This window comes from Didymosphaeria variabile (assembly GCF_027946475.1).
Source record: "Didymosphaeria variabile strain IMI 356815 chromosome Unknown scaffold_5, whole genome shotgun sequence".
In the NCBI taxonomy this organism is placed as follows: domain Eukaryota; kingdom Fungi; phylum Ascomycota; class Dothideomycetes; order Pleosporales; family Didymosphaeriaceae; genus Didymosphaeria; species Didymosphaeria variabile.
The window spans coordinates 1803310-1824871 of record NW_026611624.1 but is presented as its reverse complement, the minus strand read 5'-3'; the positions used below and the strand labels follow the sequence as shown (position 1 = coordinate 1824871).

Below are 21562 nucleotides of genomic sequence, written 5' to 3'. Positions count from 1 at the left end.
ACCAGCCGCAGACACACGTGCATTACGAGCCCGGCGCACGCCATCGCCGCTGTTCCAAGGTTCTCACCGGTCTGAATTCCATCTTCCCGTAGCAGCCTCTTCGAATCCGCCGAAACTGCGTCTGCCACAATACACCAAGTCCGCTCCGCACTCGCAAAGCACCGTTGAAGCGCCGCGGGGCGCCGCTCGCAGCCTCTGCCAATTCGATCTTCACGATCAACCATCGGACCGCATAACGCGCGACCTGCTCAAATTCGCGGTGACGTCTCCGTGTCTCGAGTCCCACAGTGGCCCCGGGCCGCATGACGGGATTGTCTCAGGTCTACACGCCTGCATGGCTGACTTAAGCGTCTTACTCCAGGAACAGGTCTTAAAATAAGACTGCACCGCCCGCCAGGCAACTGCTACCTGCACTGTCCGGTACTCACAATCAACGGCGCGCGTAAGCATCGACAGGCATGCAGCATACATAGTCATACCAAGAGCATGCGCCCTGCATACCGCAGCACCAAGAGCATGTTCGACCCCACCTAAAACACACCTCGCAAACTAGGAGGGCTGCATCCTGGAACCAGCCCCAAAACTTGGAAGCTAGGAACAACTACACGTCATTTCCTTCACTTGATGCTAACACACGAAATGATGTTTACCACGATTGACATAGTACTCAGGTTCGTCAGGTCACCCACGCCGTTGGGGCGCGACAGGCACCAGCCCACCTGCTAAACAGCGGACGATGCGCTGCCCCAGGTAGGACTCGCTGAAATAGAAAGAATCTGCTTGCTTAAGGCACCGACCGGATTTCGCCACAGACCGACATCTTCTGCACTCAGAAGTCAACCTCTTTGCCAATGTTCACTTTTGAGACCATCATATTGCTGCACGCTTTGCGTTGTGAACTAATTTTTCAACATGGGTCGCCGCTACTACACGGTCAAGCTGAGCTCTAATGGAATGCTAACTACAGCAGAGTTTTACCTCCACTGTGTCTTCAGCAAACCTTACATCTACAACTACAGCACCAGTTATGAAATGCCTCTCGAACCATGACCTTGACGCGAACAATCGCTTGCGGTGGTCGCAAAGCTCTTGACGCGGACGATTCCAAGTTGAGCATGACTCACTCTACGACAACTGTGTCGCCAAGGCGTCCACTTGAGATACCAATCCTTTATCCGCGCTTCCAGCGTTCTTCTGCACCTTTCCAAGCAAGTGTTCGACAGTCTGTCCAGGGTCGCTGATGGCAACACCTTGCGCAGTCTTAATCCTTGCCACCTGGAAGGCCAGAAAGAACTTAGGTTCCTTGATCGCCAGGTCACCCCCTTCACTTCGAATACCAGCTTCGGTCGCCTGGTACAAATCCAAATTGGTCTGAAAGGTGGCGAGGTCGGTTGACGCAAGCGGATCTGCAGTCGCGAAATTGTCCAGGGCGAATTGTAGTGGGGTGGAGGAGGACTTCGAAAAGTCGATATCCGAGAAAGAGACGCCGTTGGTTGTTACATCAGGCACGTTGCCGATCGTGGTGCCGGTACCGCAGGTTACCGTGCTGGCGACGGCGTTGGCGATGTCCGCAGTCTCTTGTGGTAGCGTGGTCGATCCGACAATAAAGCAGGCGTCCTGACGACGGTTGAAGGTGGCTGGAGCTATGACATGCAATCAGCTAACGATGGCAGGAGAGAAAGATGCCAAATTACCGGCAGTGGTTCCGATAGCCAACGCAGCAACAACAGCAAGGAGGTTATACATTTTCACTATTAGCAAGAAAGGATCGAATAGATATAGACAGTAACGCGACCAGCACAAAGAGGGTATGTATATGGGAAGATAATAAGCAACGCTACCGAATGAGCGGATATCAAAAAGAACAGAAGAAGGAACGATTGACTTGTTTATGCGTTTACTACAGAGAGAGGCGCTGCATCTTATATGCATAGCATTAAGCGCTGGTCCTGTGGCGCCGAAATGTGGGCGTGAACTATTTCCACGATGCAGCCGAAGGGAGCGTTTCCAATGCGCGCTAAAGGCCTGAGGGGTGTCACAACGAAGCCTTGCAGCCTTGGCTGGCACTCAAAGTCACTCTCAAGAACCTCAATCTGTAAGGAGCCTCCGTCCTGTTGGAGGCGTGTGTGGAAGACGGCCGCTCGTTCCGAGTTGTTGCTTCAGAATCAGCACGCTAGACCTTCGCATTAGACCGGGGAGGGTAGTTCTGGAGATGTTCGTGAACAGTGAAGTCGGCTGTGGCGGCGGTTTCTGCGTGTCTCGGGTTGGGGTTCGATACACTTTGAAGCCTGTCAGAGACGTCGATCATACGTAGGGGCCGAGGTACCCTCGAAACGCTATATCGTATCCGGACGTGGATGAAGTTTAATGAATAGTTAAAGCGAACCTCCACCTGCATATTCAAGCTATTGATTTCCATCGCACACCTCTTGCTGCCCAAGTTGCTTTTCTCCTGCTACTGTCGGTCGGCGGGAGGGTCAGGGGTTTTCGATGTACCCGGCCACAATAGTTAGCAACCACGGAGACTTGTTTTCTAGCAGCGCATGTCTCGCAAGATGTTCGATACTACTAACACAGTGTAGTCACGCTTCGGCCCCCATTGAGATGCTGATTACAGCTTCATTTTCGCTAAGTTGGTCAACATCTCCCGACCCGTGACGAGCGTTGTCCTCCATAACGTGTAGAAGTCCAGTGTACTTGAGAACGCTATGCAAAGTTAGCGCCGCTCTGTCACGCGTCCCATGGAAAGGTTTTTTCGTCCTCCCCACACTATACCAGGGCTTACTGTCTGCGAACCCAAAGAACAACATGGGCGGAATCCAACCCCTCGCATACTCCAGTGCAAAGCACGCCTCCTTCATCGCATACTGTTTGACCTCACCCCTCTTCATCAGATGCATCGCACCCTGCGGATATCTCTCTGCCTCGAACGTCCCTGCCTTCCACGCTAATTCCTCCCCTTTTAGAATCATGAAGTAGTCATCCGCCGTATGCCGGCCGGTATGACCCTCAGTCCCGATGGCCGACCCAAAAACGATGAGGTACTCGGTGATGGACGCGTGAATGATAGTCATGGCACCCATGCAGCCGCCCGCGTTGTTGAAGACCCATTCTTCTTCCACGTTCACGTGGTTGGGGTGGGTTTTGGACAGTTCCGCGACGATGTAATCGACTACGGCACGGGTGTCGTTACCGTGGGCTGCGATGGCAGATTGAGAGAGGGCATGGAGCTGGTTCGGGTTGAAGATGTAGAATTTTTCGAGATGAGTGTCGAGCATGTACATGAGGGAGGAGATCACGGCCACGATGGCGCCGAGGAAGGTGAGGATGCGCATGGCTGCGACCGCGGAACGAGAGGGACCGAAAGGAAAGAGAAGAGACGGTAAAGAGTGACTTGAGAGTACGACAGCAAATGGAAAGTGACTTGATAAAGATGATGGTAGTCGGTGATGGTCGTCCGAGTGAGGCAGCGTGTTTGGTGGAGCCGACGTAATGATTGGTTGGAACCGATCCTTCCGGCGCTGACAAGATCAGCTCACGGAGTGCGCGGGCAGCGTTGGCCTGTATTCCAAGTGCATACACATGCTCTCGTTCGAATCTTTATGTTATGCCTCCTTTTTCCATTCTTGCCTTTTGCCAAGTGCATCGTCGTACAAGCACAACATCCCACATTAGGTCTGATACACTTTGCGTGCACAGCTTGACTATGAGTTTGGCCTCTTACAGGCTACCAGCAATTGGGCACATCTATACCAGTAGAGCCATGATTCCAGCTTCTTTCAGTGTCTGCTCTTGAAGGCCGTCCTAGTATGGTCCTAGCATATTTAGCTTTTGCAATAGTCTCGAAGCTCGCTGTCTGTCTTGCGAAAACGAGTAAGGATGCTCCAGGAACAAGACGTTTGGTCTTAACCCAACTGTTCCCGCCGGTGCAGGGTGAGACATGGTGACGCTGGAATATACCAGGCAGTAAGTGTGACCAGTCGAAGTACCTTCGTGGTAAGCAGCGCCCTCTTCACAATTAGTACTGCCTTGCGTAGTCTACCAGATCTACGGTGAGGATCTGTTTGCATGAGATAATCGTAGACCGAGTGCGTGCGTTGCAGTATTACGCTCAGGAGAGCCTCCTACTCGATCTCGAAGAACACGGCACGTGCGGAGGATGGTGCCCAGGTGTTGAGTCGTTGGTGTTGGCGGGGTCATCCGATTCCGGCGGCTGTCATTGGGCGGTTGAGCTACTGTCTGACCAGGCACGAGACAACGCGTGTTTATTTACACGCAGGTGCCTGACCTTGAGCTTGCTCAGCTGCCAGGCGCCCGTCAGTAGTCGACTCCTCATACATTCTCGATAAAGGCCTCCATCTGCCTGCCTATCCGTGCCTTTGGCGAATTCCGCACGCTTATTTCGCCGTCTGCACAGTCCCCATCGTCGGCGCTTTCGCGGCAGAGCGAGCCGTAGACTGGTCTGTGACGTCGCTGCTCCGAGGTACGCTTGCCCGGCACAGATTTTTCCTGATGCCATGTTTACTTTCCCCCTGTACCGGGAGCTCTGTCCACAGCAGCTCGTTTGCAGCTCTGTTCATTTGCTTGTGTGCTATTTGCTGAAACAGCCAGCCGTCTCCCGCCCTGCGCAATAGACGTGTGTTTTGACTTGTTCTCCTGTCGGGACCTTGGCACGCTATACCGTTTCCGGGTGTCCTGCTCAGAGAGCTCCAGCTCGCGTCACTCAAAAGTACGATAATTGTGCTTCACTCACCGCGAGGAGCACTATTCACCTCCTCACTTGAGGCGGCTTCTCCACTTTATTGTTACTGCCGCCCTTGCACCCTTCAACTCCCCATGATCCGCAAGCTTGCCAGTTGTTCTTTCCCCCTTGTTCACGACTTCGCCTGAACCAACTGTCATCATGGCGCCCCGCAGATCGCGAGCCAACTCCCCCGAGTTCCCCATTCTGGAGGCCAATGCCTTGTATGCGGGGGAGATCAAGGGTGACGGTGAGTGCAAAATGCTAATTTTGACGCGATTTCAGGCTGACGGCCCAAGGCAACTGCCTGTTCAATGCCCTTTCCGATCAGCTCTACGGCACCCAAGACATGCACGAGGTGCTTCGGACCTATACCATCGAGCACATGAAGCAACATTCAGGCTTCTACCGCCAGTACATGGCTGTGAACAACGTTCGCCGAAATCCTAAACGCAAGACGACGGCTGCACTGTCTGCTACCATTGAACCTTCCGCTTATACCGAAGAGGAGCTGCAGAGGCAGTTCGAACTTCATGTTGAGAAGATGGGACAACCTGGCGAGTGGGCTGACAACATGGAAGTGTCGGCTTTTGCATCGGCCTTTCATGTTCATGTTCGCCTCTGGCAGGCTGACTTCACCCTCCTCATCTCTCCAAGCTTCGACTATCAATACGAGGAGCCTGGAGCTGTAGATGACAGACAGACGCTCCACATTGCTTATCACGTAAGTATCTTGTTGTATCCAATCTGCAAAACAAAGCTGACCTGCTACAGAGCTGGGAACACTACTCATCAGTCCGCAACAACGTTGGACCCCACACCGGCGTGCCGGACGTCACAGTGGTTCCGCTACAGACATCCTTGCGGAAACGACCGAGCCCTAGTGTCTCAGGTGACGATGAGGACGAGATCCCGCGAGCCCGGAAGCGTCGATCGCCCCTTCCGCTGTTCGACTCGGACTCAACACCTGAGTGTACAGAGAGCTCATCTGACGAATCCAACGGACCGGTGCTATCGCAGACACATCTTGAGCTTCCTGAATCAGTTCAAGGAGCGAAGCCTCAGAAGCTTACCATCAAGCTACGTTGTCTTCGGACCACTGATTCTGTCGAACCTAATGATTCTGTTGAGCCTCTCACAGCCATTCCACCGCCCACGGTTACTCCACCTTCACCACTGCCGCCCTCACCAGCACCGCCACCTGTTGTCACTGCGGCCGACTCAGATCTCCCGCCTCCCATACTTCCTCAACCACCACCGCAACGGCCACTTGAGACGATGATCTAGACCCAGATGCGTGACAGAAAAGCACGCACACGTATACTCACGACGATACCCCATTACCATACCTTGCATAGCTTAGGCGCATTTTGTTTCTCCCTTACTCTGTGCTTTCGCCAGGGATCCTTCTTTCAGTTGCATAGCATACGAGCATGGCACACGGGTTTTGCATGGCATGACATCTCAGATTCGACGACTGATCACACTGCATGACCGATCAGGACGAGCAGGGCACCAAAGTGCTTGGGTCTTGCGTTCTTGAATCTGGCTTGGCGTTGGTGGCTTATTGATTGATTCTTCTCTTCGCAATGACGTACAAGACGAAGAGATATAGTCAATCTACTCTTCTATTCTCGCTACTACACTTGACCTGATTTTGAATTGGCTTGACCCATGTGATGTACTTTATAGTGACTTGCACGCACATTTCGTAGCATTCATAGCAAGCTACACCTAGCCTCACACGTACCCAATGCCTGCCTGCCGTCCATCCGCTACCTTTCCCGTGTATATCAGACCCAGTCTTGATGACCTGAACGCCACTGCAATGCCATGATAAATACAAGCTCGGAATGATGCATGCTCTGGTCTCGCACATGATTACGATTACACCGCTCCCTCAAATAGATCGTCTTTCTCAGGCGTCCTCTCCAGCGTTGGACTCAAAGGGCCTGCGTCAATATTCGGCGCCACGGCACCTACTAGACTCTTGCGGTGGGCTCGCGGGCTTGCATCCAGCGTCTCCGTCGCCTCCTCAACTAGCATACTTTGCTGTGCTTCCCCAATCTCTTCATCTTCGCCAAGTCCGCGATTTGCAAGTCGCAGCCCAAGAATCTGCTGTCTTAACTCATCAACAAAGTGTTGCATGTCGTCGAATGGCAAGCGCACTGGTCCTCCTTCTGTGCTCTCAGTACGCGCACCATACAGGTGCAGCGCGGCGTCAAGGCACTTCTCCGCCTGCAGGGCTTTGTTCTGGCGCCACCACTCTTGGGCAGCGAGTACAGACCAGAAGGCTGCTTTGCGGCGTCTTGAGCCCAGCTTGAGGACGCCGAGGCCGGGCCGGATGGAGAAGCATGCTGATATGCGCTCTGTAAATAAGGCGGCGCCGATGGGGCCCACAAGGTTCAACTCCAGAATGCGGGAACCCCATCGGGCGGCGTCGTCAGTGGCAGAAGTGCCGCGTAGCCGTAACAACTCTAGAGACAAGGCGAGTGTCCGTAATGCGTAGAAGGGGGTTGCGGAGCGTTGGCGGTCGGTGTAGCTGTACGTTGCTGATCTGATCCATTCATCGATCTTCTCGGTGCGGATCTTGGCGGTGAGTGCGGCGGGTGAGAGGAGCGCGGAGAGCGCAGCCATCTCAGCGGCGCCAGCGTAGTGTTGCCATGCTTTGTCGTTGTTGAAATCCGTACACAGGATCTCGTATGTGCTGAGTGCCAACTTGGTATCGCGCAACATGAAGCAGTAGTCGGCAAGCCTCCGCATCAAGGCTTCAGGGGCGTCTGGGCGGTAAAAGCCTCCGGCAGAGTCGTAGTTGGTGTTTGAGGGGGTGATAGTAGATGCGGAGCTTGAGCGTGAGGAGCCGAAGGTTGTCCAACGTTTTGAGAGAGACATGAAGCGACCGGATAGACCACGACGGCGGGCGAGGATTTGCTCATTCCATTGGTGAATGTTGCGCTCCATGTGCGGGACCATAGATTGGGCGACAAGCTCGCGAACGAAGGTTCGTATGGCAGTGACGTCTGAATCGGGTATATGGGGAGTGGGGTCAGTAAATTCGTCGGCACTTTCTGCAACGCATTGTAAGTATCGTAGCTAGAGGTGGGGTTGGTAGGCATACCTTGCTTTTGTATCTCCGCCAGTTCTTCCGAGGCGGACAACCATTCGCAACTTGGTAATCGTACAGCATCGTCATCAGAGGATATACACTGCTGGCCCTTCAGTCGTAGCAGATGGCAATTGAGCCCGAAGTGTCGTTTCATAGAATCGAAGGTTGTGTTGGATTTCGCAATGTCTCCGGACTCCTCCTCGTGGATGAATACATAGTACCGCAAGAACAGACCGTCCACCCATTGCGGAACGCGGAGATCGCCCTGATGCTGTCTGTTATACAAATCTCGAAGCTCTTCCACCGGGGCTGCGCTTCGTGAACTCGTTGCAATGACGCCTACAACTGGATGCGCGAATGTTTCGTGAGGAACCATCGGTAGGCCTGACAGCAGCCGTCGCAAGTACAATGTATAGAAGGGAGATCTGCCGCTCTCCTGGGCAGCTGGTTCGCCCCGGTTCAGGTAGTCGGGCACCGAGCCCTGGGCGTTGAACTCGGTATATTGCAAATGGCGGTCCACCAGCTCCTCCACCTCTGCAACATCGCCGCCCACGGGTCGTGGTCTTATTGCTGTGGTGGACGCTCTTCCTTGGTCTCCTTGTCCGTTGGCTGGGTTTTGCTGTGGCAGTGGCCGTTCAGACACCGGAGGACGACCCAAGACTTCGTCCATGCTCACGAACCGTACACCAAAATCCTCGTAGCTCTTGCTGGCCCCAACGCTGTCTCGTATTGTGACCTTGCCAGATATTGATTCTCCGAACGGCCGCAGGAGTTGTAGCAATCCGCCATCTAATCCCTTGCCACGTATCAATTCCTCTGTCTCATTGTCCGCCACGACCACGACGTGCGGCGCATATGCCTGCTGTATGAGGGTCCTATGCTCGTCGGACACCCCCGGCGGTAGGCTGCTTGGCGTGCCTGTGCCATTCTGTCTTGAGCCTGGAGAGAAGACAGAACCAGGTATTACAGAGGCAGTCGGCGTTGCGCTGCCCGAGCTAGGTCGCGATGTCGATATCGAGGCCGTGGATTCAAACAGCTTGTGCAGCGATGGGTTCGATGTCCGGTAAGGCAGGGATGCCAGAGAGGAGGCGGGCGATGCTCGTTGCTTGGGGAGTACTATAGACGTGTCCAGGTCGGCTGGATACTTTGGGGGCTTCGGCGTGGCATCTTGGATGGGCGTCATGGGGGGCTCGGGCGGGGCGCCCACGAGGTTGAGGTTGCGCGCACAGGTACTGGGGTTGCCGGCATGTATTCTGGCGATGCACAAACGGATCCGGCGGGCGACGGCGGGCTACAGGGCGCGGTTCTACGTGTGAGGCTCGGCTTGCGCTGGCGAAAGGTGACGATGACCGATGCGGCCGCTACGCTTCCTGAGTGGACGAGACGAACACACCTCCATCACAGACCTCAAACCTGAGCACCACACTCCTTTGGCCTAATTGTACCTCCCGGACCAATCCTCCGATTCTGGCACCGCAGCAACTGTCGAAGAGACTCGATCCGTACTATCGCCCTGGTTCGCCCTTTTGACTCACCTGCATGCCATTGATGAGTCGTGCCTTCCGTGTTTGTTCATCACGAGGAATTTCTCGCTATACCAGGCCCCATCGGCCGTCACCTTTGACACGACTTGACTTTGCACGACCATCCGCTCGGACTAGTCTTCTTCTACCGTGTTCACTCAGTTCATTCTCTCGCATGCCTGCTGAGCGGCTGCCATCTCCAGTTCCCCAAGAACAGCCCGCGCCTAAACGGCGAAAGACTGGACCTTCTGAGCCTCATTTCGTAAAAGCCTACAGCGGCATGGCGTCTCGTTCATATGCAAACCCAACCACGCTGGAGCTGACCGAGGAGGAGACCAAGCTACGAAACCTGCTCCTCGCTGTCGCAAGTTACATCGATCAAGCTCCGCCCTCCGATGGTACTGGAGTCTCCGTCGCTGAAGAGGTCGCGCAGGAGAAAGTTGTGCTGCGATGGACAGGCGGCTGGGTCCGTGACAAGCTGCTCGGAGTGGGCAGCCACGATGTCGACGTTGCCATCAATAAGACGACGGGCGAGAACTTTGGCTTGAAGATGCTAGAGTACCTCAAGATTCCCGGTAATCTCGAAAAACACGATTTCGGCGCAGCCGAGAGCGGCAAGATCATGTCTGGACTACACACCATCAAGGCAAACCCAGAAGCATCGAAGAACCTAGAAACAGCGACTATCAAGGTCATGGGAATTGACCTCGACCTTGTCAACCTCCGAAAAGAGACGTACGACGAGGTTAGTCGAAATCCGCAAATGGAGTTCGGGACCGCAGAAGAAGATGCGATGCGACGAGATGCTACCGTGAACGCCATGTTCTACAACCTGAACACACAACAAATCGAGGACTTCACGGATCGCGGCTTCGATGATATGGCCGCAAAGATCATACGGACACCTCTAGAGCCCTATCAAACCTTCAAAGATGATCCACTCCGAGTACTCAGGTTGATTCGCTTCGCAAGTCGGCTGAACTATACCCTTGACCCGGAGACCGCAAAGGCCATGGCAAACAAAGACATTCAAGAAGCTCTCAAGATCAAGATTAAACGCGAGAGGGTAGGTATCGAGATGGAGAAGATGCTAAAGGGGCCTGACCCTGGCATGGCTCTCCGACTAATCGACGAGGCTAGTCTGCATGACACCATCTTCACCGATCCGACTCGAACAATATATTTCCAACCTGATATCGAACATTACCGAAAGGGATATCAATTCATGACCTCATGGATCAAGGAAAGGGGAAGCTCAAAATACCCGATCATTCCTCAAACATTGCTGAGCACTCGCGACGCAGAGTCTGACGAGGAGTATCTAGCATGGGTCTGCGCGGCCGTCTTACCGTGGGCTGATGCACCACAGGTTCCGCCTCTAAAGAAGAACAAGCAGCCTCTTCACGCGGCTTACCTCGTAGCTCAAGAAGGTCTGAAAGCTCCTAATCGAGTGTGCGATGTCATTGCGGCTTCCTTGAACAATTACACGGTGATTTCTCAGTTGGTTGGAGAGTGTCAGAGACGACTTGGAAAAGAGGACCCCGCATCACCTGCTCAAAGGGAAAAAATAGGAATGGCGCTACGAAGCTGGGGTCGCACGTGGAGGTCACAAGTTTTCTTTGCGCTGCTGCATGAGATTGTGTATGGAGATCAATCCACTGAAGGTACATCTCGTTCATACTGTCATACTGCATCTCAAATACTAACTGACCATCTCAGATATACTTCGCCAATACGCCAATTTCCTCACCCTCACCACTGATCTCGATCTCCTGGATGTCATCAACCTAAAACCCCTCTTGAAGGGCACGGAGCTCGCAACGGCCCTCGGAACTAAGCCTGGCCCATGGATGAAGGACGCTCTCGATGTGGTCTTGGCCTGGCAATTGCGTAACCCCTCTGTCACCGATCCATCCGATGCAATCAAGGAAGTCAAGAAGACCAGCAAAAGTGAGCTACCCTCTCGACTTATCTCCCATTTCCTAACGCTTACGATACGCCCTCTTTTCTCGCAGGCTAAGACAGACGGCATTGGAGACACTCCGACACCCTGGAAGACGCGCGAACATAGGTCCTTTCTGGATTTGTTGCAATGGTGCATAAAGGCGGCGGATGAGAAAGATTTGCGGGAGTGGTTTAGATTAATGAGGCCTCCCATTTTCCGGATGCTGGAAGATAGCGACCTCCAATGGAAAGCAAAAGCGTGCCAGGTCATTGCCCAACTGGTGAGAAAGGCACCAGAGAACATGAAAGAAGAGTGTCGGGATTTATTCGCTGAAGATCTGTTTGGGTGCTTCAACTATCTCCCCACTTTGACTCCTGCGCAAGAATCTGCGCAGTTGCTGGAGCATGTGTATCCGGCTTTGATTTCTTTTGTTCCTGTAGCAGAGCAGAGGACTGCAGTATTCGACAAGCACGCTAGGGATCCAGCGGAGGAGCGGCATACTAATAGTGCAGCACTTAGCGACAAGAATTTCCAGTTTCTCGACAAAATCGTCCGACAAGGCGTCATAGCGGTCCTTCATCATGCGCCAACTCCAACAACGTACCCCGAACTTACAACCCTCGTCTTACAGAACCTCAGTCGCCTCATTATCGCACTTGAGATCGAGTGGGTCAAGCACGCGAACGACGTCCTTCCTTTACTTCACGATATCCTCCGCGACACGTTCAGCCCCGCGCATCCAAATCTTCCACTCGCAGCGGTGAAGTGTCTTCAAGCATGCATCGCAAAGGGATGGCCTCGTATGGGTAAGTGTTTCTCTACACCTTTCCTTATCTTTACAGTTGAACGATATCTGACTGTAATTACGTTCCAGATACCAAACGCATGCAGGACATGTACCTCTCCGTCGCTACCGCCTGGGTCGATTGCTCGAAATACGATAACAACCCAGAGAACCTGGAAGCACTGAGAGGTCAGTTGAAGGAATCTGTGATGTATCTGGAACGTGCATTCTATGGAAAAGGGCTCGACGTGAATGCGGCGAGTTGGTGGACTGGAGAGAAAGAGAGAGCTAGAAAGGAGAAGGCGCCGTGGGAAGGTATGCTAGAATCTTGCAGCTAACGAGGATAATGTCACTAGTATAAATGTATATGCGTAGCATACGCCAGAAACCATTCTCACTCTGCTCCTCATCATGCTTTCGCGCGTATTGCGCTCCTCCAGATACAGAGCCTCGTGCTGGTTAGCCCAACTTCGGTCCTTAACAATTCCCAGGTGGCTTAGACTATCCGATCTGGTTAACAAATTGGCTACTCGGAGACTATTACCCTCGCGTGTTTCCGATGCCCTTCGGTCCAAGCTTCGCCGATCCGGGAGCTGCGCATTATACCAAGAATCCTAACAACCCAACTAGTGCGTCATTTCCGCCCCCGTCACGGCAAAACCGGCATACAGCCTTGACGATCCACAGACAACCTTCCCTTGAGCACTGGAAACAGTCTGACATACGAAAGCTAGCCACTCAATTAGAAGCTGACTCTTTCTCAGTTGTGAATAGGGCCTTTTCAGGAAGCCGGAATGACGGGAGCCAAGGCAGGCTTGGAGTCAACTTCAAACTAAGACTCCTCCACGTGAGGAGGCCTGAAGTGGCTCAGTTCTTAGATACTTGCTTTAAAATATCAAGAAGATACGATAGTCTCTGCAAGAGCCGTGGTCTGGAGTTATGACAATGCGAACATCTAACTTCTCAAAAGCACTGTTCCTCGCAGGATCAACGATACTTTCCGCGCAAGGACAGAACATAACCAACACAACATCAACACCAAAAGACTGCGGGACCGAGATAGCATGGCGCAACGCAGGAAATAGCTCCACAAATTCGACCGGCCAGCGCCAATTCAAATGGACCAACAGCAGCGACTCCGAGCACCCGAATTCAGATTCGTGGTACCTCTCTGTCTCAATCAACGACACAGTGCGCAGAGGCGACGATACTTCCGTGTCGAACGGCGGCATTGAGCTACGGGGATACGTAAGCGTGCCCGACAACGTGAGGAACACGAGTCTGTGCGTGTACCAGTTCGGCAGCGCAAACGTGACGCTGGACGATAACGCCGATGATGGGATGGACTCCTGTGGAGGCCTAGTGAGCGACGAGTGTAAAGACTTCATTAAGGATAGTTTCTTGCATGAGTCCGTTGGGAACGGATGTCCACTGTATCGCAAGGCCGGCACCGAAGGGAACGATGCGTTCAAAAAGGCTTGTCCGAATTTGAGGGATGGACCTGGCAGTAAGTTGGCTGAGGCCCTTCCTTTCTATCTTTGACTCCATTACATTACTGTTCATAGGTTGCTGACTTCACGGCAAAGGCTATCGCACAGACATGTCGAATACCACTTGCGCCACGTACGAGATTCCCAGCGTCGACGTTCCGGACGAATATCACTCATACGGCACCGGATCTATGTCTGACGCTTTTGAAGACTTCAATTATCGGCCTAACATGACCGAGGCGTATGATCTGTTGGTTCGTCAGACGATACCGTACGTTTTGTATGGCGGATTCGAAGACCCCGATTCAAATTCCGTGGCGTTGATAACTAGGTTCGTTTGTGTGACGCCAAACAAGACAGTGCAGGGGAGTCGTGCTGTGCCGGAGGGCAAGGCACCTTGGGAGAGTCAGGCGGTGGGGCTGGTGGTGGGAAGGGCGGCGGTCGTTGTTGCTGGTGCGTTGGGCTTGATGCTCATGATATGAGTATAAGGATGACTCGAGTTGTTGCTGTTGTTTACGTCACACTGTGCCTACTGAGTGCTTAATGCGCTTGATGACTCCCATGTCAATACAGCATCCAATGCTCTCTTGCCATGCCCTGTACGGCGATGACTTGCGAAATATTGTCTTAATCAAGTCCAGCCATTACCGTCAACCGTTGCCCAAACCAATAAAAAAAAACATCCACCTTTTCCACCTATCATAGTCATCCTCACCCAACCTCAGACCGCCAGAATGCCACCGCTGTGTTCTTCACCATGCAGCTTCTCTGCCCTTGCCCTTCTTGCCCTTCTTTTTCTTGCCCTTGGCGGCGCCTACAAAGGTCAACTCAAGTTAACCTAGGCTGGGTTAACACTTACCGAAGAAGCCGTTGTTCCAGCTACCATGATGTGCAAGGTGGTCTGTGGCCGTTGCGTACACCGGCTGTCCCCTACCTTGCATGTAGCTAGTCCATCACTGTAAGTGGTAACCTGAAAGTATAGGCTTGACATACTCACGGGTCCAGAAAGTAGGTTGCGCAGTACTGCGCGAAAGCAGCAGCACGTTCCGCATCACCCAGGGAAGGGCCAGCCTGGGTGGGCTCGTAATATGGTTGGCCCTGTTGGCCAGGGTGTCCGAGGATGCCAGCACCATGCGGGCCTGCGACGGGGACGCGGGGAGCGAAGTGGTGCCAATGGGAGGGCGGGGTAGCCTGGAGGACGGTCGATGCAGAGCTGAAGTCCGACTTGGAGGGCGACACGGGGTTGGGTGGGTGTGAAGCAGCTCCGGGGATGAATGGCGCAGCGCGCAGATTGAGCCTCGGTGTGGTACCAGGAGGACGGGGGGAACTCAGAGAGAGTGGGGACAGGAAGGACTGGGCCGCCCATGGAGGAGGCGAAGTGGGAAGTATTACCTTTGTTTGTATAGACTTGAGACATTTTTGTGATGCTGTGATTTGAGAGTGTCGAGAGGTACGAAGGGAGGTGAGGCGTGTGCAAGCGGTAGACGGTCGTGGAGGTTGGTGTTGTCGAGGTAGAGACTCAAATCGGTAGTTTCGAGCTCAGTTTCGAGCTCACAGGCACAACTTGTGCGAAGTCGGCTGACGTGCGTGGTGAAGCTGATTGTCTAGATAAGGCGTTACCACCACTGGGTGACCCGGGCAACGGCGAAACTGCTCACTTCGTGGGTCGGAACCGGGAGTGTGCGAAAGTGTGAAATTAAATAGGGCCGAAAACCAGGAGTATGTTATAGCACTGGCGCGCGAGGCGTGTGTTTGTACCTCTCGCGAGCGAAATGAGGTTGAGTTTATTAACTGGCGGTGAGCTGTCATCGCGGAGTATGGGCGTCTTCATGCGGCTTCCCGTAACGCGCGGAGACCTTGTCTGGCTCCAACAGGAGATGCGTTCTTCCCGATGTCATGATTTTTTTGGCTATGGGGATGACCGTCCTGGTGCTCGCGGCGCATGAAGTTGGGTCGACATACAGCACGGAAGCGAAAGCAGCTCATGTCCCTGCCTTAACATATCCGTAAATATCTCTTAAGGATAGCAATTCGGTGCAGATACTACTTCAAGACTCCATCATCATCATCGCTACTCTTGTCTCCGTCCTTAACACTATCAAGTTCGACATCCTCCCTTTCCTGCTCCTCGTCTCGAAATGTCTCCCCTTCAGCGTTTAGCAGGGGGTCCAAGCCTGCAATGCCCTCCGTCTCCTTCTTCTCTCCCTCTTCTCTTCTGCCAATTATCACGCTTCCAGCTACCAACAACGCCGCGCCTAACCACCACAGGGCCGGTAGCGATTCAGAAAATATGGCCAAGCCCAGGATGGCGGTGATCATGAAGTTGGCAGACGTGTTTATGACGCTGACGCGAACGGTGGAAGATGCGAGAGTGAGGGCGCGCGTGAATAAACCCCACATGACCGCGTTGAAGACGAGATTAAGGCCGAAGAAGAGCTACGCGACGTATGTGTGAGCTTCAGATCGCCAGGCGAAGGCTGTGCTGGGAACTCACCCCGCGTATCCCGTATTCTACGACTTTATTTGAGCTACTAAGACCAAAGATATGCGCTACGGAGCTTGACCACGAGGCCGTGAGCTCCGTTGTTGTGCTGGTCCGCATTAGCAGCTATCGCGGGGAGGACGGAGGTTGTTGCATACAGCTTCGCGAACACGCCATTGAAGGCTGCGCATGCGCCACTCGCGACGGCTAGTATAAGCCATGAAGACGATTTGGTTTTGCTGCTCGGCATTGTGTCGAACTACGTCTGATTTGTCGTGTGTTGTCTGTACCAGGAATGTCATGTCGTGGGCTCAGTTCCGAGAGAATTGCAAGGGTCCAGCTTAGTCACCGCAACCTTAAGAAACATCGACCTCGTTTGCTTCCATTTGCCCTGTATTTCGGATTGGGAGCCTCTCAACAGATGGTATCATTTGCAGCTCTTCCAAAGGCGTTTAGCTCTCGGAATTCTGCGATGTTGCAAACAAATCGCTATGGCCAGTAGTTCGCAGACTAGCCATAAGTACTGTAGCGCAATTGCACCTGGAAAGACAGTTTAGAGACTTCGGATTCCTATATTGAATGATATTCGCGATTGTATGAACGGTGAGAGAGCATCGCAGGTTGCAAAAGGTTTGCTGAGAGAGGACACAATGACCGTCTATAGTATAATTTGTTACATATCACATCTGCATTCAATGTGCGTTGTCTCAAATCATATACGCCCTATACTGTTATCACTCAAACCGCCCCAACCTTTCCCATGAGCAACGCATCCACTTGTTCTCCCTTTTTCACCCAACCCTCCCCAGCCGGCATGCATAGCAACGCGGTCGCCCCCTTGAAGCTCCCAATCCTACTGCTCCGTTGTCCACCCGTGCTGCTCGCAACTAGTCCACCATCTCTTGCCACAGCCACGATTGCACGGTGGTACTCAGGCCTGCCCTTGTCCATCCGAACATCTGCATCCAACGCCACCTTCACCCTCGGCAAGCCCGCAGGTACAATGCCGGCTTGCTTATGCAGCGAGGGCAGAACGAAGAGGTGGAAGGTTACGACTGCGGAGGCGGGATTTCCAGGTAGTGAAAAGATGGTCTTGGCTACGCGGGAAGCGGTGGAAGAAGAGTGCTTTGTGGGAACTGTCGCGAAGGTGGTAGGCTTGCCAGGCTTCATGTTGACGCGGCCGAAGTGGATTGTGCCACCGAGGGAGCGCTCGATGGTGGGCTTGAGGAGATCGAGTTCGCCCATGGAGACGCCACCACTGGTTATGATTACGTCGACCTTGGCAAAAGCGGAGCGAAGTGTGTCTTCGAGGGCACCAGGCCTATAATTCTGTCAGCTTTCTATTCCCTTGATCTTCCAGAAAATTAGTGGGATGAAGGGATTGACACGTACTTGTCAGACACAATACCCAGGTCCACAGCTTCAAAGTTGTTGCTACGCACTGCGGTGAGCAATGTAGGTCGATTTGTATCGCGCACCTCGCCTAGGCTGAGTGGACCTGGTCTATCGTGAGGAATGATCTCGTCACCTGTGCTCAAGACACCAACGACCGGGCGCCTGTAGATCGACACCTCTGTTGTGCCTACCGAGGCGAGAAGTCCGAATTCGCCGCCGACAACTGTGATGCCTTCGCCCCTCTTCATGATGGTAGCCCCCTCTCTAACATCGCTACCGACCTCTCGCACATTCTCTCCACTTTTGATCTCATCCGTAAGGATCTCGACTTCTTTCTCCTCCTTTCCGTCCGCGGTTTGAGAATTGAGAACGGTATCTTCCACCATTACCACGGCGTCAGCACCGGGTGGAAGCGGAGCGCCAGTTGTAATACGAGCGATTTGTCCCTCTTCCAGCTCTTGCACATCACCGGCTTGGGCGTGTGAGACAAGAGCCACGGGATACACGCCCTTTTCAAACTTTCCTGACGATGGTATCCTAACAGCGTAACCATCTACGATACTAGCACGGAATGCGGGAACGGATTCCGCGGCTTTGACATCCTCTGCTAGCACCGAACCGCCGAGAGCCATGTCTACAGGGGCTTTGTCAATGATTGGGGGTGGGGTATGCTCTTCTATAAGCTTGAGCGCTTCGTCTACTGCGAGCATGGGATAGGGGGATGAGCGGTATCGACGGGTTGGTCCTGCGCTAGGGTCGTTGGACTGTGGTCGATCTTCGGTTTTGGTGTGTGCCTTCGGGCCGGTATGGCCTCCATGACTGTGGGAGTGATTGTGGTGATGGGAGTGGCGGTGTCCACTTGCTGCTCCTGATGCCACGTAATCAGTTTAAAGGAATTGGTATTCTCGCTGCATGAGATAAATACCTGCAGCAGTACTACCAGAGGAGACCCCTGCATCGTTTTCAAGCTTTTCGACACCACCGACGTGCAGTGGTCTTGATGCCGCACCGGCCGCTTGAACGCAAGCATGCGGCAAGAGCTTGAGTACAGCCTCCAGGTTCTCTTTTGCGCCCTTCGGTGATCCAGGTAGCGTCAGAATGAGTGTACCTTTCCTTACGCCCGCAACCGGTCGAGCCATGAGTGCAACTAACGGTCATCAGCTCTTGCCTCATATGATATAGGCTCAGCCCTACAAGGCGTGACAGCGAATGATGAAGAAAGCATTCCATGTCTAAGTCCTATGAATTCATTATCTTTGATAATACCAACAACAGTTTTCTTACACTAAACCAGGTGCATGTCGATCTATGAGTGGCGTCACTGCCTACAAATATGTCAGTGCATTCATGCCCATGCGCAGGCTTCCTTCAACATACCTCAGGCGTAACATCCTTCGTAGCAAAACCAGTACCACCACTAGTAACGATCAAGTTGATAGGATTTTCACTATCGGTCCATGTCCGTATGCTCTTTTGGATATCGAGCACGCTATCTGGAATGATGTCGGTCGATGCGACCTCCCATTGATCGTTTCCGAGCTTGGCGAATACATCTTGGAGGACTGGTATGCACTTGTCTGTTGAGGGATCCTGGGAAGCGGTCTCGGAAACAACAAGGATCGCAGCTTTCAACTTCTCGTCAGTCATGTTGTCAAAAGTGGTGGTCGAATGTTAGCGCTGGCGTGCATGCGGAGAGATGTCCCGCAAAGCAGGAGCTTGGACCACCTCGAATCGTACTGGGGGAGATGATGCAATGACTGATAACTTTATTTGCTGAAATCGCTCATGATACATGCATTATACAAATCCCTTCCTTTTCCATATGTACATGGTGCAATTAAAAAAAATTGACAATAGGCTTCGGACGCCGCGCTTGCGCTTCGTGATACGCGACCACACTCATCTCGTCTCGACCTTTGCTTGCCAGCCAGCCAATCTCAGCCCAAATCCTAGTCCACAGCTTGGTCCTGTTCATTCCTTCACTTGGTCGTTCATTCGAATTCGGGCGCGTTTGCCTGTACCAGAAGGCCGATGATCAAGCCGAAAAGGCCGAGGATAGAGCTAAAGATCTCAATGACCAAGATCTTGACGAACCTATTTCGTATTAGCATGTAAAGCGCTTGATAGGTGCATACAACATACAGAGAGGGATCTGCGGCATCCGCCAACGCAGCGCTGCTTCCGTTGATTCCAACTGATACACCGCAGATCAGATTGCACATGCCCACAGTTAAGCCGGCCCAGAACAGTGCGAATCCGGTGTAGTAATTCCGGGGGCTCATCAACCCTTCATAGTCGTTGACGCCTTGGAGTTTCGAGGAGAAGATGATGGCCATGATGACACCGTAAATGGCCACGACTTCGCAGAAAATGATGGAGATCAGGTTCTTGGTTCGTATCCGCGGGGCCTTGACACCTCCTCCGACGATCGACACTCCGGTCGTAAAGATACCCCTTATGATTGTTAGACATTTTCCCTCTCCATGCCCAGAGAAACGTACCAAGCCGACCCTACAACGGAGAGACCTATGCAAAGACCGATGCCCAAACTCGCCCATGTGTACGGAGATATGCTTTCGATGAACTGTCCGACCTAGGATAATTTTCAGCTATGGTCGCGAACCGGACACGGCGGTGCGTACGTTGAAGGCTTCTCCCTCGCCCTGGAAGAGCATGTCTGTTTGCTATTAGTGACTGCTTGCGCTACTGTACAAAGATGCACCTACACAAGCCGACTACGCCTAGGGCAGCGGTAGCACCGCTTGCGCCATAGGTAAGAGACATTGAAGTGTAAGGTGGAGAAGCGCGATAGATGGGGTATACGCAGCCGTTAGGAGCTTCTCTTGCTGGTGATGGAAGCGCTTCACAGTGTTGGAGTTGGCGATGATGGCTGCTGCGGAGCTAGCCGCTAGCGTGGGTGGTGACTAAGCCGCTGCCCGCGGTTGCCTTACTCCCACCTTCATCAAAGCCGACCGCAGTTGCGTTACTTGCCCTTCAACACTACAACAGTCGCATACCACTATACGCCCGCCGCACGTCGAAACACTCCCCGCCGTACTCCAAACCGCCTGCTACCCACGTCATGGCCACCGAGGCGTCCAAATACTACGAGCTGTACCGCCGAAGCAGGTGTGCTCTCCTCAGCGCCCTCAGATGAGTGCCTGGCTAACAAACGCAGTGTCGGCGGCGCCCTCACAGACACGCTGGACACACTGATCACCGAGCGCCGCATAGAGCCGCAGCTCGCCATGAGAATCCTCGCAAACTTCGACAAGGCTGTTGCCGACGTACTCGCCGATAAGGTCAAGGCGCGCTTGACATTCAAGGTTGGTAATTAGCAGTGCATTCACTTGGCATAGACTCACCGACCTACCTAGGGACACCTCGATACCTACCGCTTCTGCGACGACGTCTGGACCTTCATCATCAAAGATATCAACTTCAAGCTGGACAACAACAGCCAGGTCCACGCCGACCGTGTCAAGATTGTGAGCTGCAACACGAAGCGTCCCGGCGAAGCATAGAGTCTTTACCACGTGCCAAAGTGGCTGCGTGGACTGAGCGCAGGCTATCCCCTCATCCCCTCTCGTTGCGAAAGTTGCGCGTCATCGAACGACACAGCCAGGCCTCGTAGCATACCCGAAGATACCGGTATGGAGAGCTGGAGAGCTGGCCCTACGTGGTGTGATGACTATCATAATGGCATTTACACGAGTAGGTTTTGAGTCAACAAAGCAGTTGGGGCGCGTCGTGAGAACGGTACTGGAATCTGGATTTGAATCTGCGTTACCCCCGGGAGGCCAGACTGTGACCGACAGTAGTGGAGGTTTTGTTTCCCTAGCTGCAAGGTTTTGAAGTACGAATTGGAGGAATATACCCTTACCTCAGCCGAGAACAGTGTTCTGGGCATGTACGAACATAGAGGCTACGTAGTTCGTACAGATGCATTCATGATATGTTAGACCATATTATGTTCCTCGCACACAAGGATTGCGGAATGTGAATGGGCCCAGTCAATGGGTAATATTACATTATCTGATGTTTGCACACCTTTCCGTCTTCCCTCCCACTGCTATCGCCAATAAGCCGGTTACTG

The 21562-nt window shown here is 53.2% G+C and overlaps 9 protein-coding genes across 9 annotated transcripts; 3 read left to right on the top strand and 6 right to left on the bottom strand.

Moving 5' to 3' along the window:
* Nucleotides 1-1125: 1125 nt before the first annotated feature.
* Nucleotides 1126-1746, bottom strand: N0V89_007077 (uncharacterized protein; the record flags this gene model as incomplete). Its single annotated transcript, XM_056215843.1, has 2 exons — nucleotides 1126-1643; nucleotides 1695-1746. The coding sequence occupies 2 exons, from the start codon at nucleotides 1744-1746 to the stop codon at nucleotides 1126-1128; spliced, it is 570 nt and encodes a 189-aa protein (XP_056070090.1).
* An 865-nt stretch (nucleotides 1747-2611) lies between these two features.
* Nucleotides 2612-3335, bottom strand: ERG2 (C-8 sterol isomerase; the record flags this gene model as incomplete). Its single annotated transcript, XM_056215842.1, has 2 exons — nucleotides 2612-2706; nucleotides 2786-3335. The coding sequence occupies 2 exons, from the start codon at nucleotides 3333-3335 to the stop codon at nucleotides 2612-2614; spliced, it is 645 nt and encodes a 214-aa protein (XP_056070089.1).
* A 1568-nt stretch (nucleotides 3336-4903) lies between these two features.
* Nucleotides 4904-6028, top strand: N0V89_007075 (uncharacterized protein; the record flags this gene model as incomplete). Its single annotated transcript, XM_056215841.1, has 3 exons — nucleotides 4904-4965; nucleotides 5027-5465; nucleotides 5516-6028. The coding sequence occupies 3 exons, from the start codon at nucleotides 4904-4906 to the stop codon at nucleotides 6026-6028; spliced, it is 1014 nt and encodes a 337-aa protein (XP_056070088.1).
* A 600-nt stretch (nucleotides 6029-6628) lies between these two features.
* On the bottom strand, nucleotides 6629-9030 carry N0V89_007074 (uncharacterized protein; the record flags this gene model as incomplete). Its single annotated transcript, XM_056215840.1, has 2 exons — nucleotides 6629-7809; nucleotides 7860-9030. The coding sequence occupies 2 exons, from the start codon at nucleotides 9028-9030 to the stop codon at nucleotides 6629-6631; spliced, it is 2352 nt and encodes a 783-aa protein (XP_056070087.1).
* A 515-nt stretch (nucleotides 9031-9545) lies between these two features.
* CCA1 (CCA tRNA nucleotidyltransferase, mitochondrial) lies at nucleotides 9546-14071 on the top strand (the record flags this gene model as incomplete). The annotated part of the gene is made up of 7 exons (XM_056215839.1): nucleotides 9546-11034; nucleotides 11090-12121; nucleotides 12190-12414; nucleotides 12591-12728; nucleotides 13178-13606; nucleotides 13686-13860; nucleotides 13921-14071. The coding sequence occupies 7 exons, from the start codon at nucleotides 9546-9548 to the stop codon at nucleotides 14069-14071; spliced, it is 3639 nt and encodes a 1212-aa protein (XP_056070086.1).
* A 270-nt stretch (nucleotides 14072-14341) lies between these two features.
* N0V89_007072 (uncharacterized protein) lies at nucleotides 14342-16321 on the bottom strand (the record flags this gene model as incomplete). The annotated part of the gene is made up of 5 exons (XM_056215838.1): nucleotides 14342-14403; nucleotides 14449-14519; nucleotides 14587-14886; nucleotides 15637-15933; nucleotides 16230-16321. The coding sequence occupies 5 exons, from the start codon at nucleotides 16319-16321 to the stop codon at nucleotides 14342-14344; spliced, it is 822 nt and encodes a 273-aa protein (XP_056070085.1).
* A 488-nt stretch (nucleotides 16322-16809) lies between these two features.
* N0V89_007071 (uncharacterized protein) lies at nucleotides 16810-19113 on the bottom strand (the record flags this gene model as incomplete). The annotated part of the gene is made up of 6 exons (XM_056215837.1): nucleotides 16810-17392; nucleotides 17464-18334; nucleotides 18392-18613; nucleotides 18661-18698; nucleotides 18751-18791; nucleotides 18844-19113. The coding sequence occupies 6 exons, from the start codon at nucleotides 19111-19113 to the stop codon at nucleotides 16810-16812; spliced, it is 2025 nt and encodes a 674-aa protein (XP_056070084.1).
* A 344-nt stretch (nucleotides 19114-19457) lies between these two features.
* Nucleotides 19458-20250, bottom strand: VMA16 (H(+)-transporting V0 sector ATPase subunit c''; the record flags this gene model as incomplete). Its single annotated transcript, XM_056215836.1, has 5 exons — nucleotides 19458-19560; nucleotides 19609-19920; nucleotides 19968-20059; nucleotides 20109-20143; nucleotides 20193-20250. 5 exons carry the CDS (start codon nucleotides 20248-20250, stop codon nucleotides 19458-19460), a joined length of 600 nt encoding a protein of 199 aa, XP_056070083.1.
* Nucleotides 20251-20548: 298 nt separating this feature from the next.
* Nucleotides 20549-20990, top strand: toa2 (Transcription initiation factor IIA subunit 2; the record flags this gene model as incomplete). The annotated part of the gene is made up of 3 exons (XM_056215835.1): nucleotides 20549-20595; nucleotides 20645-20792; nucleotides 20844-20990. 3 exons carry the CDS (start codon nucleotides 20549-20551, stop codon nucleotides 20988-20990), a joined length of 342 nt encoding a protein of 113 aa, XP_056070082.1.
* Between the last annotated feature and the right edge of the window lie 572 nt (nucleotides 20991-21562).